The 19,072-nt window shown below is 39.9% G+C and overlaps 1 protein-coding gene across 1 annotated transcript in view; it reads right to left on the bottom strand.

Moving 5' to 3' along the window:
• The window catches only part of acss3 (acyl-CoA synthetase short chain family member 3), a 42,027-nt gene that overhangs the window by 20,635 nt on the left and 2,320 nt on the right, over positions 1-19,072 (bottom strand). The window contains exons 2-9 of the mRNA XM_061714579.1: positions 18,350-18,494; positions 17,881-18,069; positions 16,671-16,805; positions 15,656-15,796; positions 14,911-14,991; positions 14,491-14,586; positions 13,090-13,241; positions 3,308-3,411 (exon numbers count right to left, since the gene is read on the bottom strand). Of these exons, the coding sequence (XP_061570563.1) occupies positions 3,308-3,411; positions 13,090-13,241; positions 14,491-14,586; positions 14,911-14,991; positions 15,656-15,796; positions 16,671-16,805; positions 17,881-18,069; positions 18,350-18,494 (1,043 nt within the window). The remainder of the gene's footprint in view (positions 1-3,307; positions 3,412-13,089; positions 13,242-14,490; positions 14,587-14,910; positions 14,992-15,655; positions 15,797-16,670; positions 16,806-17,880; positions 18,070-18,349; positions 18,495-19,072) is intronic.

Consider the following 19,072-nt stretch of genomic DNA (forward strand, 5'->3'; position numbering starts at 1 on the left):
TGGATGGTAATACTTCAACACGTCAAGATTCTAATTCAGATGAAATTTTGGATTTGAGTTTGATAAAAAGCAATCTAATCGTGATCAAAGTATGTGTACATTTCAATGTGATATCTTCCCTGAATCATTTAGCCGAAGTGGTAAACCAGATTTACAGAACTATGAAAAAGAGTCCCGTTAATATATTTCACTGTGGTTTATAAAACAGAAATAATAGCGTTATGAGCCAAGAACGCAAGATTCAAAGTCAGCACTGAGCTTCAAGCAGTGAAGTTAAAAACTAAGAGCCAAGCCAGAAATCTGGGAACGGTTCTGGACTCTGACCTGAATTTTAACAGCCATTTAAGACATATAGAGGATTAAAGGACTGATGTCTCAGCAGGACTTAGAAAAACGTTTCCCCTGTAACGCAGTTCTCACGGGTTTCCCTAAAAAAATCCATCAAACAGCTGCAGTTAGTCCAGAGCGCTACTACCCGAAATCTCACTCAAGCAAGTGGACCGTGTAACTCCATCTTTAGACTGACTTCCTGTCTGTCACAGAATAGATTTTAAAATTCTGCTGTTGGTTTATAAATCTCTGAATTGTCTAGGGCCAAATGACATCTCTGACCTCCTGGTCCATGATGAACCAACCAGAACCCTCAGGTCCGCAGGGTCAGGCATAGCGAGGCAGCGTTCAGCTTTTATGCTCCTCACCTGAGGAACAAACTCCCAGAATGCATCAGGGCTGCTAACATTCTAAACTGCTTAAATCCACGCTGAAAACCTTTTTATTTTTGGCTGCATTTCAGTAATCTCCCACAATGCACTGCAACTTAATTTTCTTGCATTTCACCTGTTTAATTATTTTTTAACTTATCTCTTTCTCTCTTCAGTTTTTTATGCTGTACTTTTTATACCTTCCAATTTCTTTTTTTTTTCTTTTTTTTTTATTGATCTTTTTAGAAAAAAAACATACAATGACAACATGGACACAAATAATCAAAAATACGAATTATGCATTATACATTGTCCCTTTTTTTTTTTTTTTTTTTTTTTATAAACACAGAACTAAGAACAGAGTCTCTGTAGAGTTAAATAAAAAATAAACAGATGAGCAACAAATGAACAATGGAGGAGAGTAATGGATGAGCAAATGCAGCATACAAAAACAAATGCAGTGATAAATACAAATGCCCATCACTAATATCCCATTAAATGGAAATAATAAAAAAAAGCATAAAATGCAGCATAAATAACAATAATCAAAACAGATAAATAAATTAAAGAAATGAAAGGAAAATTAAGGTAAGGGGGAGGGATCAGTCGGTGGGTAGAGTCTTCAATGAGTTCAAATAATCTACGAAAGATTGCCATTTACGAACAAATTTATACCTTCCAATTTCTAATGTTTTTATGTACCTCACTTTAAATTGTCTTCTAGATGAAACTTTGTATACAAATAAACTTGCTGTTGACTAATCAATTATTATAACTGAAAACATCATAGATGACATTTTCAAAGTCAGAGGAATTACTGCTTCCGTGGTTGTCAATGTGGTAAGCCGACGAACAACAACAACAACAATATAAACTCAAGAGATTGAATTTATAAATCAATTTTCTTTAATATGGAAAATATTGCAGCCTATTTGATCTGGGACGGCGAAACCGCCAAGTGGACTAATCCGCACGAAGATCTGTGGGGTTTGCTCGCACAAACATTCAAGGTCGATGGCTTTCCAACGATCCAATAACAGTATTGATTCCGTATCTAACAAAGATATGTTTTCTTGTCCAGCACTGAGCCTTTATCTTTGGAGCCAGAATTTTGGAAGGGAGAGGAAGCAAAAAGAAAGTTGTTTTTTTCACTGCGGGACACATTCATCATAGGGAGGTGAGGCACTGTGACTTAAGCATGAAGGGATCCTGGCTGGGTGAAAGCCTCCGTTCCAAGATCAAAGCTGCTGCCTCAAAATTACAATGAAATATCTCATCTACACAGCAGACAGCTGCTGTATCATGTCAGCTGCACGTTACAGACAGGGAGAGCTGCATAATTCCCTTAAACTTACCAAATTTGCGACCAGCAAACTTACTCACAGGCCATGACCAAGCACGCAATTAAAACGATGACTCATGACTCGCCCTTTGTGGACCATGACAGTAATTAAACGTGCGGTGATGTAATCCGGCGCTGAAATATTGACTATGATAATGGAATTTTTAAGCAGACACATGAAGATGAAAGCCATTCTTCACCCCGGCTGATTAAAATAATTTGTGTTTAATCATGTTAAAATGAGAAATCCGTATAATTACTTCCGTCTGCTTTCATGTGTTTGGATTTATTCATTTGGATCCCTCTAAGATCATTAGGGTTCTGTTTAGAAATTTAAATAAGACGGTACCAGCTTGGTTGAACTGTCAAATATCTAAGCATGCTCGAGTTTAAATTACTACCCCCTGACCTGATTGACAGGTGAGACATGATTTTTTTTTCTCTACTTTTGCTTTATGCACATAATTTAATCATCAAACTTCAGTCAGTCATAAAAAATGCAAGATTAAAGCCAACGAAAAAGTGAAGTCGGTGATAATCTGTGCCAATCAAACCGCTAAAGTCTCCCAGTAAGGTTAGATCAGGAGATTTGCAGTTGCTGTAATGAGTGTAAATTTAAAACGACTAATAATTCTGCCTGCAGGCATTATGTGGAAACAGTGGTTTAATTATTTTATTTAATTTATTTATTATTTTTACTTAATTCACAAGTCTTGCCTTTGTATTCATGAAATGACGACAGTCGCAGTGTTAGCTGTCAAAATTACTCACTAATGATCAAATGATTTTTGGCGTTATGGCTTTTCTAAGAGTCGAGATTAAGCCAGTGGGCTAATAAAGTACAACAAAGCCATTTATCGTTTCCTAATGATGACGTTAAAAGGAAAGACTTTGTCTTTATTTCAAACATAATCCAAGTTTCCTCATCTCTATGTCTACATTGCCCATTCTGGGTTCCGCTGTTATACCCTGTTAAACCATGAACATGAGAATAAAGTGGGCTACTTTATTACATTCTTCCACAGAGAATCCCTGATGTGAAATATGTTCCACGACTATCATGAAAAAAACACACATTTGGGTACAAAGGGCACTCAATCCCTGAAGTGTGTTCTCACTGTGAGCGAGAACGTTATCCCGAGACTGAGAGCTCGCAACAGTTGAGTTTAATGCACCAAACTTATTAGTTGTATGATACAACTATACAACTTGTATCCTTAAATATTCTCCCAGTTTTGTCCAAAGAGGGTAAACGCTTCCCTACCAGTCTGCCACCAATGGTCCAGCACAGGAACGCCAAAGCTCTTTTTTGCCCATTCCAGGGTCTCCACATCGCATCGCTCTCCTGCCAAGAACAGTGACTGCAATCTGGAGGGACACAGAACACATCTGGAGGTCAAAAACAGCACATTTACTCTGTCACAGGTGTGTCTGAAACACCTTTAATTTTTCCTTTTTTATGTTTTTAATTAGGCCTGTGTTGAAAAAAATCGATTCTCCGATTTTAAATCGATTGTCATATTAATTCCTAAAAATCGATTCATATGTCTAAAGATCGATTTAATTTATTTATTTTTTTATTTTTTTTCCATCACTACATTACAACTTTTGGTACTTTTTTGTTTATGCCCAAAAAAGGAATATTTTTTTGGACAGGAGAATAACTGGTGCCATGTTTTTGCCTTTAAATATGTTTAAAAGGTATGAAAACATTAAAGTTTTCAGTTATAATTGCATACATTGTCTATATTTATTTGCTTTATTATACTGTCTTGGGGTTACATTTGCATAAATGTTAAAAACCAAATTCTCATAAATGGGGAAAAAATAAAAGCGATTTCTTTCGTCCTTTGTTTCCTCCCTGGATCTGTTTGGTAATTCTGCCCCACACAATGTTTCTGAAAGCAGTTCTATCAGCATTCTGGGAGCTGATTGGTCCTTACAGCATCATTAGCTGCCAATATCTCAATATAATACTAGCATTAATATATTGCATAACTAGACAGTCATATAATTCATGCAACAGCTGAAAAAACAGTTTTATTAACAGTAACCCAAATCAATATCGGATCGAATCGAATCGATTCGGATCGTGATAATCGATTCTGAATCTTAAGAATCGGAATCGAATCTTGATATTTGAATCGATCCCCAGCCCTATTTTTAATGTTATAAATGTTAAATTACATGCAGACTTTATAAGGTTAACAAAACCAGACTACATTGTCTCTTTCCAAACTTGAATTCATAATGCTTTTGACCATTTATTTCCAAATTAAAAGTCAATTTGATGGAGGTATTATATATTGTGAGGCCTTTACTTATTTCCTATAAGAGAAGAAGTGAATTGCCTGATATGAAAACCAGGTCGTATCAGTCGGAAAATCCACAAGGCCCTCAGTCGGCAACTTCTCTCAGAGCTCTTGAATTTGACTTTCATGCCTGAGAATCTCTTTAAAGAAGTTTCTTTTGGACCACATTTAGTTTGCTTTCATGCCAACACTCCAGCAGAGTGTCACTGAAGCATCCAGTCAACATTTTTTGTTTTTACTTTTTTTGAAGTGAAGCATCCTGCCAGCTCCTGCTGAATAGAAAAACAATCTTTGTCAGACCAGCTGAGGTGAAATCATGTATGTAATTCCAACAGAGCATAGTCCTTGGCCTCGGGTTTTGAATGTCATCGGAGAAAACAGTGATTCATCTTCTTTTTCCATCATCTTAAAGCAATTTCTGCTGCCAGCCTTGTCTCCCTTCAGTTACAGTAACACTTGGAAAACCTTTTCCTAGTCAGGGAGTAACCACTGCTACTCCCTGACTTGGTGAAATCCTCCCTCCATTCCCGACCAATGACCCAAAAGCACAATGCTTTCTATCTTCGGCTTCAGGAATTTTTCCCTCATGATTCTCTCCAAAACGTCCTCTGACAGCTTCCCATGGCTCCTCATATTTAATTCAAAACTCTACCACCGGTTACCGAAGGCTGTAAGCGGAATCATAATCTTTTAAGAGCAGGCCACAGTGCAAACCATAAATACTCCCCTTATCCCAACCGTATGCATTGTATACCAGTCACTGGTTACAGCCTTGCACAACGGCAAAATGGTCTTCCTTCAAAGTCAAAGTGATCATTTTTTTCTGCAAAAGGCATACGTTTTCTATAACCAAGCGGTCATAACTATTCAAAAGATCTTTTCCATGCCAAACTGTTAACTATCTATTGTCCATCACATGTGTATGTGGGCCATCTGAATGGTGAACATAGTTTTTCCATAATGGCTTTAAAATTGATGGTATGAATGCCTTGCATGAGTAGCTTTAGAATAAAATACAATTAAAAACAGATCCAGAGTTAAGGTTCAATGATTCACAGTAAAGTGCCACATATTTCAGTAAATAACTACACCGCACCAAATATGCATCAATGACCCCACCGCAGGGTTAAGCGGTGCCCCATCATTCACGGGAGGTTCTGCTCAGCAGGAATTCAGACACATAACTGAGTGTGTAAATGATTGTTTCAAGGACACAATAGCTGCATTATGTCCCTGCTGAAACATTACATTACCACCCGGCGCACTGTCATTCAAGGAAAAATGGGACTGTTTCATTCGCTGCTGCTCGGGTTTTCCCAGGGGTTCGCAGAGAGCACAAAACTTGAATTCAAGCAGTCACTTCAGCTTAGGAAAGGCAGGGAGGGGGCAAAAGTTTTAGCTGCTCAGAGCTGGTCTCAACTCCCGTGAATTTTAAGAGGCCAATTCATAAGTATAGTTATTTTCTGTCCCAAAAAATCTATATACATATGTATGAATATGACAAAAACAAGACAAACTTTAAGTTCAAAATAAACTTTTCACATCCACATACAAGATATAAAAAAAGACTCATTGCCCCACAAATGAAAAGATAACGCTGCACAAGACTCCGACGATTGGCACTACAGCAGTCAAAATAGAAATGTAGAAAAAAAAATGGTTTGAGGTTGAATCTGCGTACAAAATGCTGCAGTTCCCCCTCTAAGATAAGCATAAGAACACATGGACATTACACTATTCTTAGAAGTCTGATCTAAAGAATCTAAACTCACTAACCATAGAGTTTGAAAAGAGCTAAGCGCCAGCGATGTCATCGATTGGTTTTCTGAAGAGTTGGTTTGAAGTCTTATCCTCATCGCTATATTGCCAGTAAGTCACACTATCCTCACCGCAGTTATCAGTAGGGATGAGAATCGAGAACCAGTTCTTGTTCAGAACCGGTTCCCAGTGTTTCAATTCCTTGGAATCGTTTGCAAATTTTGCAAACAATTCCCTTATCAATTCCAGTGGGGACGAATGACGTCATCAGGCACGTTGCATAGCTTATGCACGTTGCGTAGCAACCAGCAGTCAATAGTAAACATGGCACCCAAGCGATACAAACGCTTGAAAGTCTGGTACATTTCAGTAAAAAAGACCACAACTGGGTAACGTGCAATACTTGTGAAGTGGATGTTTCGTCAAAGGGTTAGGTTTGCAGATTTGCAAAATGCACAGTTTGATTGGATTTGACTTGATTGTATTTGTCACTGACAGACAGTTTTATTTTTGAGCGCTCAGTTAATTTATCCTTTTAAAAGGGGGAGAATTTTTATTTCTATTAGAAAGATTTGGGACATTTTCGTGGAACTACCACAGCATCATTAATGTTAAATTTTGTTTATTTCTAAAGAAGAATATTTAATTTATTATTAATAAAATTGTATGGTGATGCTAATCAACCTTATATTGTCTTTTTTTTTCCAAATGAGAATCGATAAGGGAATTGATTAAGAACCGAATCATTGAGCAGAATCGAAAATGGGATTGGAATCGTAAAAATCTTATCAATTCCCATCGCTAATTATCAGTGAGCCCAGAATCCAGGTGGAACATACCTTTAGCTCAGTTACCACAAGTTAGCTGTTTAACTGGCTACCTAATGTAACCTTACATCTATTAATGATCAAATCTTTCTACTGAGACTCATTTCAGATGTTGCTATGGAAATGTGAACTCCTGGATCAGAAAGACTAGCAGAACTCCGCCGGGACCAATGTTCCCTCTAATTTTTCATGTATCTGGGCACACACGCAAGCTCCCTGAGCAAACTGAGGACGACTGTGAGAAACATCACATATGCACGCTTTATTTTTAAGTATCTCATTACGCTTAAAAACAAGACTCGTCACTGGAAAAAACAACAATTTTCACCTGTTTCAAGTACATTTTCACTTGAAATAAGTAGAAAAATCTGCCAGTGGGACAAGATTTATCTTCTCATTACAAGCAAAAAGTCTTGTTCCACTGGCAGATTTTTCTACTTATTTTAAGTGAAAATCTACTTGAAACAGGTGAAAATTTCGACTTTTTTCTCAAAGTTTTGAGAGAAAAAATCGAAATGTCGAGAAAAAAAGTTTTGAGAAAAAAGTCAAAATGTCCAGAGAAAAGTTGAGAAAATTTTGTTTTAATTGACCATTTTCACTTGTTTCAAGTCAATTTTCACTTGAAATAAGTAGAAAAATCTGCCAGTGGAACAAGATTTTTTTTGCTTGTAATGAGAAGATAAATCTTGTTCCACTGGCAGATTGTTCTACTTATTTCAAGTGAAAATTTACTTGAAACAGGTGGAAATTGTCAAATAAGTTATTTTTCTGGTGTTATTTTTCTGGTGATGACTCTAAATGTTGAAATAGCAGTAAAACCACATTCATTGATGAAATGACATAAGGGATGGAAAGGAGGGATGGCAGTTTTACTGGGGGGATGATTTGGATCGTTTTTATTTCAGGGGGGATGATTTGGACCGTTTTTATTTCAGGGGGGGATGATTTGGACCGTTTTTATTTCAGGGGGGATGATTTGGACCGTTTTTATTTCAGGGGGGGATGATTTGGACCGTTTTTATTTCAGGGGGGGATGATTTGGACCGTTTTTATTTCAGTGGGGATGATTTGGACCGTTTTTATTTCAGGGGGGATGATTTGGACCGTTTTTATTTCAGGGGGGGATGATTTGGACCGTTTTTATTTCAGGGGGGGATGATTTGGACCGTTTTTATTTCAGTGGGGATGATTTGGACCGTTTTTATTTCAGGGGGGATGATTTGGACCGTTTTTATTTCAGGGGGGGATGATTTGGGCCGTTTTTATTTCAGGGGGGGATGATTTGGGCCGTTTTTATTTCAGGGGGGGATGATTTGGACCGTTTTTATTTCAGGGGGGGGTGCCATCTCCCCTCATCCCCCCTCAACTCCAGTACTGCTGGTAGACACAGCAATGGTATGGATAGCTTTTAGCAGAGGCTTCAGACTTTTTCGTGTCCGGGATCCCCACAGCTCCTTGTATTCCCCAAATCCTTGAATACTTCTCCTCCTCTTGACTCGCGGGACCTCCGTAAACTGATTTATGGTCCCGCGTTACACCAACGCAGAGCCTACGCCGTAGGGTACGCGGCGACGCGCATGTACGTTGCGCGTCGCCGCGTACCCTACGGCGTAGGCTCTGCGTCGATTTAGCGCGGAACCATAAATCAGGCTTTGCGAGTGAAGTCTCACGAGGGGCAGCCACGTTGCAACGCCACTGTAGCCAAATCGCAAGGAGAGAGCAGAGAACTGAGCTCATGAGAAGTCCCGGTACGCCAGAGGCTAATATTGAGAAGTGGGGGTACTCCGTACCGGCGCGTACCGGCCCACTTAAAGCACTGCGCTGGATAGACTTTCTTGTGCGCTGAGAATATGCGGGCAGTGCGCGATTGCGCACGCGCGCAGTTTAGGGGGAACATTGGCCGGGACCTACGGTTGTTCAGTCAACTAGCAGCTAACTGGCGGGCGACCTCGGCCTCTAGGCCTCCAGGCCTTTCAGAGACTTTCCTTCAAGTTGCAGAAGCAAAACAAGCCATGTATTTAAAATCAGTGATCACAGATCTGATATCAATATCTTCTGCTTTCTGACATGCTGTATTTTAGGAGACTACTAATGTCTTTGCAGCTTTCGGCAGCTCTGCAACAAGTCTCCGAATGTATTACTTTGCAACTACTGTAGCTACAGCTGCACGATTCTGTCTTGGAACTAAAACCAACTGCATAAATAAGCATAATCAACAGATAGCAGAGGCCGCAGGCTTTCGTTAGCTTCACAACATTGAGCATGCTCAGCAGGGTGATGCTGATATATAACTGTTGGATTAAGTACACCATCTCAAGTGTTTTGGTTGTTACTCAACAAGAAGGTGTTTTTTTTTTGCCTTTCAGGTTCTCAAATTACTTTTTATATTGTACTCAGCGGAGAACTTCTGCAAAATGCTACTTAGTGATTTTCTCATCATGATGTGGCTACTAATTGGATTTGTCAGTAGTCTAAACTGATTTTCTGCCAGCAACCAACATTAGGCGAAACATAAACAAAATTAAAAAAATCAGCTGATTCCACAACCAGAGCCTCTCTGTTGCAGCCATGTCCTAAAGGGATGTGGTTCTATCTCACTGATAAATACCATCACAGCAGAACAGCATCTAGAGGAAGTACTGTATATTTCTCTGTGTCAATGGACTGCAGAAAGAGTGGGTGAGCCGCATCAAATTATCGTTTAAACTTTCTGTAGCATGAAATGATGTGCTTGGTAGTAAAGCTTAAAGGCTTTTCCCAAAGGTTTTACTACTTCCATCAACACATTTAATTAAAAGCGGAACTATCAGTATTGACAAGTCCTCCAAAGGGCCGGAGGCGCAGACGAGCTCTGGATACAATAGACAACACTGCCACAAACACTCAGTATGGATGAAGTCCCCTCATGCATCCAAATCAAACAGTCTGGAGAAATCCTGGCTGAACTAAGTGCTGAACACAGTCATCAAGACTGCTTACAATAAAGATGGGACTTCAAGACAGTTTGCGTGTCCATTTCCTCATCCGTACGGTAAATTAAGCATCTAAGGATAAGAGAGAACCAGAATCTATTAAAATCTTAATGCCCACATTTAATTAGAATCATTGTAGCGCACAAATGTTCACTCTTACAGAAGGACTTGTGTTTCTTTTGCAGGGAAACTTCTGCGCAGTAGTGATAAGTTTTGTTCCGAGCCAGGCATTAATGTTGAAAGAAATCATCCTAGAAATATGCCAAGCATTCAGCACCATGAACAAGAGAGGGTTTCAGCACAGAGTTACTGAATGATTCACCGAGGCCAAAGGTCGCCAACGAACCGAATAGCTTTATGATTGTGTGTCAAGAGGCTTTTTCAGACTGCTTACCAAGACCCCTCCGGTCCAACTTTCCTCGGTCCATGACAAACAATGAACTGAGGTAAAAATCAACACTGCAAAGTCTGAGCCGAATTAAAATAAAGAAAAATCAAGGGGGAAAAAAAAAGCTTGTTTTTTGACCCCGAGCTACAGATAAGCCCCACCTGGAAGGCAGGACCGTGAAAAAATGTTAACACAGTAAGATTTAACACAGCGGTGCTAGACTGAACTGCTGTTGTTTGCCATCCATCCTGATTAACACCCAGGAGAGTTGAGCTGAGGGTACAGACTCTGAGCGATGGAGCAGAAAAGAGCTGCGAATCAACAGATGGCCAGGGACTAATGAGAGGCTGGACGGACAAGCATCAGTCGATGGATGCTTTAACATGTCACTGCTTGTGTTTAAAAAAAACCAACTTGCACTTGAGTGTTGATATACACAAGCTGTCTCTACAGTTCATATTACACGCTCATCAGAATTCTAGAAACATAATTACCTTTTATTTTAATGCATATATCCAGAGGTGTCAAGTAACGAAGTACAAATACTTTGTTACCTTACTTAAGTAGAAATTTTGGTTATCTATACTTCACTGGAGTAATTATTTTTCCGACGACTTTTTACTTTTACTCCTTACATTTTCACGCAATTATCTGTACTTTTTACTCCTTACATTTTAAAAACAGACTCGTTACTCTATTTCATTTCGGCCTTTAAAAAAAAAACTATCCAGTTAAATTGCTCCATCCAGATAGAGTGAATTTGGTTGTGGTTGTTTCAGATGTTCTTGTCCAGTTTTGTTCTTACATCCGTTCCCTCAGATTCCTGCAACTAAACTTGGATGTACATTCCAATAAAGGTTAGGATAAATGATAACATGCCTCTGAAGTTTGACTTTTTGCACCATTACAATACTTATTGGCAACTAGTCATCATATCTCCTGCTCTCTGAAACACATGTTAATGCTCAATAGTACACATATATGGTTCTTTAATATATTTACATTATACTAAGATGCATTCATTTTCAATGGCCTTTGTCCTTAATGGCTTTTTTCCCCCTTGCATTACTTTTACTTTTATACTTTAAGTAGTTTTGAAACCAGTACTTTTATACTTTTACTTGAGTAAAAAACTTGAGTTGATACTTCAACTTCTACAAGAGTATTTTTAAACTCTAGTATCTATACTTCTACCTGAGTAATGAATGTGAATACTGAAGACACCTCTGCATATATCCATCTTCCATCATGATAAAATCATAAATTATAGTGCAACAGGCTGATGAAGTTCCTAAAACATTCACTTTTATTCAGATATTACATTGCAAAGATTATGGGAGAATTATTTCTTTGACTTTTTGATATTTTTGTTCTTTAATGTGATTAATAGCAAAAATCAAATCTGTCATTTTCTCCATAAAGTATGAGAAACAACAGTAATCCTGACAAATTTTCACTCCCAATGACAAACATTTCATTTGCTTTTTGCCTAGTTTTGCAATTTAAACCCCTATCAGGCAGAGATCAGAGTCCACTACTTCAGCACTAAGGTTATCTATCTGAATGTGTCCAACATGCTAAACTGAGCACAGTTTACAACCCGTTACCTCACCTAGCATGATAAGGATAGGATGGTGTGAATAAAGGTGATATTCCAGCATTTACAAGCCTGCTGGTGTCACTGTGCAACCAGGCTGTACAAGTAGAACTGGATAAATCCCCCTGTGCTTTTGAAGCCTGTTTTTCCTTGCACTCCGCAGAGCCATGTCACAAATAGGCGGAGCAACCAGCCAATATCAGAAGTGATTATCTCAAGTTACCTGCTCTTAGCCAAGCTTTGTCCTCGGATCCTTCCAGGCCAGCCGTGGTAGTAAATACAATTAACAGCACCACAAAATGTATTCTCTTGAAATGGGAATGACTATGCTCCGTTAGGTCTGTATTCCTTGCTCAGAAGTCATTAAAGTGCTAAGTAGAAAAAGTGATGACAGCTACTTGTGACTGCACCAGCTGTCAATTACCCCTAATTATGCATACATTTGTTTCTTCTATAATTGTGGTACAAAAACAAAACAAAAAAAATAAAAAAATGACATTCACCTGTATCAAAAACATTTTGTGAAGCAGGCTGTAAATAAGGTCATTTATGGGAGTCAATGGGGCCTGACTCACTTTTGGAGCCAGCCCCTAGTGGTTATTTGATGAATTGCAACTTTTCAAACCACTGGTTTTGCCTGAACCTGTAAGATTAAATGTTGGCGCTTGTGTGAAACGCATCAAACAGAAAAGATCGCCGCAGGACGCTCTGCTACTGCCACGGGGCGAGCTGCTGACCCTCCGAGGAGATAACCATCCATACGTCCTCTCTGCTGGTGATTATCGAGAGAAAGAGACTCTGTCTGGGTCTTCATAAACTCAGGGGCGGGATGGCAATGAGTGAGAGAACTGGACAAGGTGTGATATACGTACTTCCATGTCATGTTGGATTTAGAAATATGGATGAAGAGGCTGAATGTGCTTACATGCCCCATTTACCAGAAACGAGTGCAAATGTTGCTGGTATATAAAGCTCTGTCTGGCTGGTGACATTTCTCCATCCTGCTGTGGCGTTAACATTAAATAAATGAGTTTTATGTCTTTACTCGTTTAGTCTTCACATCTGAGCTGCCAGAGCTGCCAAATGCTTCATCATTGTCAACCGCCTCAGGACTTGCTTGTAGCTTACACAGCGCTAGATAAAAGTCAGTCCTTTAATCTGGTCTTCCATCGTGTGAGCTACCGTCGCCTACCTGGACAGAGGATATTTTTGGCCGACTTCAGCGTGGGGGTCCTGCTGGCGAATGGCCCGAATGGCGGTGGGTGCCGTGAACATGGAGGCGGCTCCATATTCAGACAATACTCGGAAGAAGGCCCCCGGATCTGGAGTCCCCACAGGTTTGCCCTGTTACCAGACAGCAAACCAACAAGTAGTTACTCTGCATATGCAACAGCGGTGATCACATATACAGGACTGTCTCAGAAAATTAGAATATTGTGATAAAGTCCTTTATTTTCTGTAATGCAAAAATGTCATACATTCTGGATTCATTACAAATCAAATGAAATATTGCAAGCCTTTTATTATTTTAATATTGCTGATCATTGCTTACAGTTTAAGAAAACTCAAATATCCTATCTCAAAAAATTAGAATATTCTGGGAATCATAATCTTAACCTGTAAGCCATAATCAGCGATATTAACATAATAAAAGGCTTGCAATATTTCAGTTGATTTGTAATGAATCCAGAATGTATGACATTTTTGTTTTTTTAATTTCATTACAGAAAATAAAGAACTTTATCACAATATTGAAATTTTCTGAGACAGTCCTGTAATCACATCAGAATAAGCAGTTGATACCTACCTTAGTTTGAGTTCAAAATTACATGAGGACTGCATTTATACATTTGTAGAGAAATCTAAAAATGTAAAAAAGTACAAGCTATGACTAAACAGAACAGCAGTCAGACATGAGACGGTTCAAATCCCCGGCCCTGAAGGCGTAGCTGCAACATGATGTTGGTATCTAACAAGAAGAAAAAGGCAGCCATGGCTTTAAGCAGTGCTTTCCACAATCTTTCTAGTATTTAACTTGAATAAATCCTCCCAAAGAGCAACGAGACGTCTGTAGATAAATATGTATTGTAAACAGCAGCTTTAGCTGTAATTTTGCACTAGATAAATAAGCTTGGCAATGTCATGAAGAGATTTGGAAGAAGAAAAAAAAGGAACAAAGGAAATGCATCAAGATATACAAGCCGTAATGCCCGGAGTCATAGGAAACAACCGAATCGAATGGTGATTTGAGAAAGGCAGATTGATTAACTGCCACATAGATCTGCTTCTTACAGATCTATGTGGCAGGTCTACAACATTTTATTTGTGTTGAAAATCCCCACGGCAAAGACATCCTGCAAGTAAACTATACTCCAGTGACTGATGCACTGTGATCTAAAAACAGGTCGAGGCCAAGTGAACCGCCGACATGTTTTTTTTCACTATATATAGATGCATTCAGTTTGGAAAGGCTAGAAAAAGCAAATACACAACTTGGACAGCTATTTAGATGTCTGCTTGGGTTAAACTGAACATTTTCTGCTTTTGCCTGGTGCTTTCGCGCCAGTGATGTAGTTTGTAGGCTGGAACAGACCTCATAGAGAATCGTGCTGTTGCCATGGAGCAGGGGAGCGTAGCAGATGTATGAATGGCCGACCACCCAGCCCAGATCCGACGCAGCCCACCACACCTGCATCAGATGAATATATGGATGTAATATTGTAGTACTCAATAAATATATACATTTAAAAAAAAAGATTACCCCTTCTTAAAGTACCTCATCGTGGTAAAAATGGGACTTAACATCCACAGTGCTTGAAGGAACAATACATGTAAATCAAAAGGTAGTATAAGTGAAGAATGTAATAGGAAAAAAATGCTCAATGCAGATTTTGTTTTGTTATTCAAGCTAATCAAATCTGTGAAATGGAAAGTCATCTCTCTCTTCCCTGATTGGATTTTCTTTGTTCTTACGAATAGCAATAACTCAGAAGAGGATGCTTTATCAACTTACATCTCCGGGATTGAGTGCATAAATATTTGACATGGTCCATCTCAGCATAACGGCATACCCCGCAGTATCTCGCACAACGCCCTGGGGAGGGGTGAGAAATAAGATAAGAAAAACATCAGCCCACTGACAGGTATTTCACAAAGCAAAGAAGAGAGGGTTTAATATCACTTTAGAAGCAGCCGCTCAGCCGTGAAGTGCTGAAGGGGATTGTCCTTTGTTTCAGCATAGCTGCCTCTGAAACGTACACCAGTGCCTGGCGTGTATCAGCTGACTCTGCTCCGTACACGTATTCCAGCAAAACAGTGTGTGCACAAGTCCTCAAAGTTAAGGTCTACCCACAGTAGTAACCGAAAATAACTTCAAAGAAGTTCAAACAGGTCCCTGAAGTTGCTAATAACTACAGAGCCCGAGGGCTAGTCAGCAGAGGGATATTTTATATCACATGTGTGCCAAAGAAAGAATTATGCTATTTTGGAAGAAGCCTACTGTAGGTTTTTTTTTTCTTTTTCATCTGGGAAACAAAGCCTCGAGGAAATTCCTCCTGCAAGAGCTCCTTCTGCTGTGGAAATGTTCCGTCTCATTTATCTGATGCGGACCGTGTTTAGATCAGTCTCGGGTTGTTTTGCGGAGTCAGAGATCAGATGAATCACACCAACACAGCCCACACCTCACCCAACAATCCCTCCACACAAGTGCATAATCACAAGAGAGATACAGATATGAGTGGACTGCTGCGTGCCGGTACCTTTGGAGTTCCTGTGGTCCCAGATGTGTAGAGAACGTACAGAGGATGGTTGGAGGGCAAAGGAACGCAGTCGTGGGGCTTAGCGGTGGCCATCTCTTCATCCCAGTCCAGACTCAACTCTGGACTCATTGACAGTTTCTCCTGGAAAACAAACACACATTGAAACTGTTTGGTTGTACTGTTATTTATGTACATATAACAAAAAACTAGAATAGTTGGAAAAAGCAAAACCTCCTTTAAAAGTAAAAAAAAAAACACATTTCCATATAAAGACACCTCTACTGCTCTTGTGGGAATTAAAAAGTAAGAGTAGCATGTTTTGGCACTAGTCTGTAGAGTTCAAGTGTGTGTGTGTGTGTGTGTGTGTGTGTGTGTGTGTGTGTGTGTGTGTGTGTGTGTGTGTTAACGTAACATCAGCAACATTCTGAGGGCGCTAATTGTTCCTGTCCATCATCATGTGAGCCGAGGGTTAACAGGCCATTTACAAACAATATGGAGTCCACCATTCGACAGTGAGACACTCTTCTCAAGTCAAAAACATTCAAGACAGTGTCAGTCATCCCTGAAAATGCACCCCGGGAGTACAGGCGTCAGGGTTGTTTGGGAAGAAAATCCAGGAGAGACCTTTTCCTCTCACAGTACCACATTTGGTGAAAATGACACCCAATGCAAGTAGCAGCCATCAAGCACGGAGGTGGAGGAGTGATGATTTGAGCTGGTTTGGTTCCCATAGTCCAGGATCAAATTGCCGCAATCAAAATCAAAGTTTAGACCTGAACTCAGTTTACAATGTTGTGCGAGAACTTTAACAGAGCTGTGCATTTTCCAAAGTGTTGGGTGCAACAAAAACAAATTAACCTTTGGACTTTTACTCAGCCAGAGCAATAAGAAAATCCTTATTGAGATTCAAACTACGATGAATAATGCAACCCGTTGCTTCGATGATCTCTATGTCAGGAATGGATGGACGGACGGACGGACGGATGGATGGTTTGTGGTCCTTGGCGTTCCTTACCATGTTGGGTCTGTTGTAAATGAGGACTTTCGAGGGCTTGTGAGAGCTCATCTCCAAGGCCTTTTTCACCAGAGGAATGTACTCCACTCTTCTGCCCGGCTCAATACCAAACGAGGCCGTCACCAACAGTTTGGGCTTTAAAAGAATATCAGAAAATGTGAATTATAATTTCTTCTTAATATAACACAAACGAACATCCTCCTGCAATGTATCTCTGTATCTAAACCAACTGAGACGTTCATCATCCTGGAAGACTGGTGTTGCCGTGGCACTGTGTAAAATTATATGAGCCTCTCTGACATGTTTGTGGCCCATTATTGTGTGAAAGCAGAGTTCATCCTGCATCTTTCCACATTTAGAGGTTTGATGCACAAAACAACAAAGGAGATCACCACTAATTGACACACTGTGCTAAACAGGGTTGTGCCTCGTGCAGCTACTGTGTGTGTGTGTGTGTGTGTGTGTGTGTGTGTGTGTGTGTGTGTGTGTGTGTGTGTGTGTGTGTGAAAACTTCTCCAAGTTTGTCTCTTTTTACTTGTTTAGTTTCCCTCTTGCTTGTATCTGTAGAAATGTTATTTTCACCAACTGCTTCAAACTGTATTGGAGAAACTGTACTAGTGAAACAAAACATACCGGCTTTTTGCTAGTATTTATCAAGGTACGGTCAAATAAGGAACACCAGAGCAGCTTTAGTTGTTAACTGTTCATTTCAAGAGATTTCACTCCAAACTACTTGAACATTAATCTCAAGTGCAGGTCAACAATTACACCTTTGATACAAGTTCAACAAGCTTGACGATACTTAATTGGTCCTATTCATATTTGTGCAAGCGCAACGGCCGACGGGAGTCTTTATTTACAAAAATCAATAGCTGTCCAAATGTAAAAAAAAAATCTCATTGCGCATGGCATCGATGTGACTCTTAACAAGTGGCTCTAAGGAGCCGTGCTAGGAGCTTTTCATCGTGAATGATGTATTTGGAGCTCAATGAAACAAAGAAGCCAGCATCACCTCAGGCGCTAAGTATTTTACACATCTAACACGACATATTCCTCACATTCATAACGGCATATAAAAAAAAACTGTGCTGTGAAATTATTTGTTGCATCCATATTATATTGCTGCTTTGAAATGAAAGGGACTCCCTATCAGTCTCTCCTCCGTCCTGCTGTCACGGCAACCAGGAGAGTAATAGCGGCAGTTCCTTACTTTGGCGTGATCTATGCGGACAGAAAGCTCCTTGGAGGCGAAGCCGCCGAAGATGAGGCTGTGCGGAGCTCCGATGCGTGCGCAGGCCAGCATGGTGAACATGGCCTGGGGCACCATGGGCATGTAGATGACGACCAGATCTCCTTTCTTGATCCCATTCTTCACAAAAACCCCTGCGAGCTTGGAAACCTGGGAAAGAACTGGACATCAGCATGCATCTGGAGCCCATTTCCATTTGAGGGGATTTTAATATAACAGCATAAACCAAGGATGTTCATGTTTGAACTGAAATGTCACATGTTTACTGTTCTTCCTTGTTGGAGAAACACTCAACCTAGATGTCAAATCACAAAAAATTAAAGTGTGCTTACACATCCTGCCTTTCACCTGCACATCAAAGACTTGAGAACGCGACTCCGTGTCCATGTGGTTTATTATCCAGCCCTGTGATTTTGATAATACCATTTACCTGGTCCTGAAGTTCCCTGAAGGTGACAGTCTGTTTAGTTCCAGTCACTGGGCTGTCATAGATGATTGCAGGCTGCTCCCCGTGGCCGCTCTCTACATGACGGTCCACAGTATTGTAGCACATGTTTAGCTTCCCGCCGACAAACCTGAAAGCAGACAGTGATCCCTTTGAAGCCAAAGGAAACAAATATATACAGTGTATATATCACATATGCATGTATAAAAGAGTGACAAAATAAAGGAAGAGGGAATCTGGTGGTGTGTGGATGAGTGGTACACTTAAATATCCAAATATATAGCTTAAATGTATTTTCAAGGCTTGTGCTTTCTCTGACTCATTTCCTTGACTTAAAAATTCAAACCCAACTCAATGACACCGACTCCGGTTGCATTCCTTGCTAGAAGCACACAGCAAATCAATGCTCTCAATCAGGCACGTCTCAAGTCATTCTGGAGCTGTGAAAGCGATCAAAGATCAGCAAGTAGAGCAGACGGTGTCTGAAATCCACCGTACGAGAGGCCGGGGAGGCCGGGTGGCTGCTTCCTTTGAACTGCACCGGACTCGGGCAGCTTTTTTCTGACAGATCAGCTGGTGAAATGACAATTTCACACAAAACAAACTAGAAAAATGTAATTATTCCAGTCTCATGTAGAGTTGAAGGGATGTTTGGCAATTAAATGACAGTTGTTATGAATACTGCTGCCAGCATACATTCAGTTTAAA

This window comes from Cololabis saira, chromosome 23 (genome assembly GCF_033807715.1).
Source record: "Cololabis saira isolate AMF1-May2022 chromosome 23, fColSai1.1, whole genome shotgun sequence".
NCBI classification, from domain to species: Eukaryota; Metazoa; Chordata; class Actinopteri; order Beloniformes; family Belonidae; genus Cololabis; species Cololabis saira.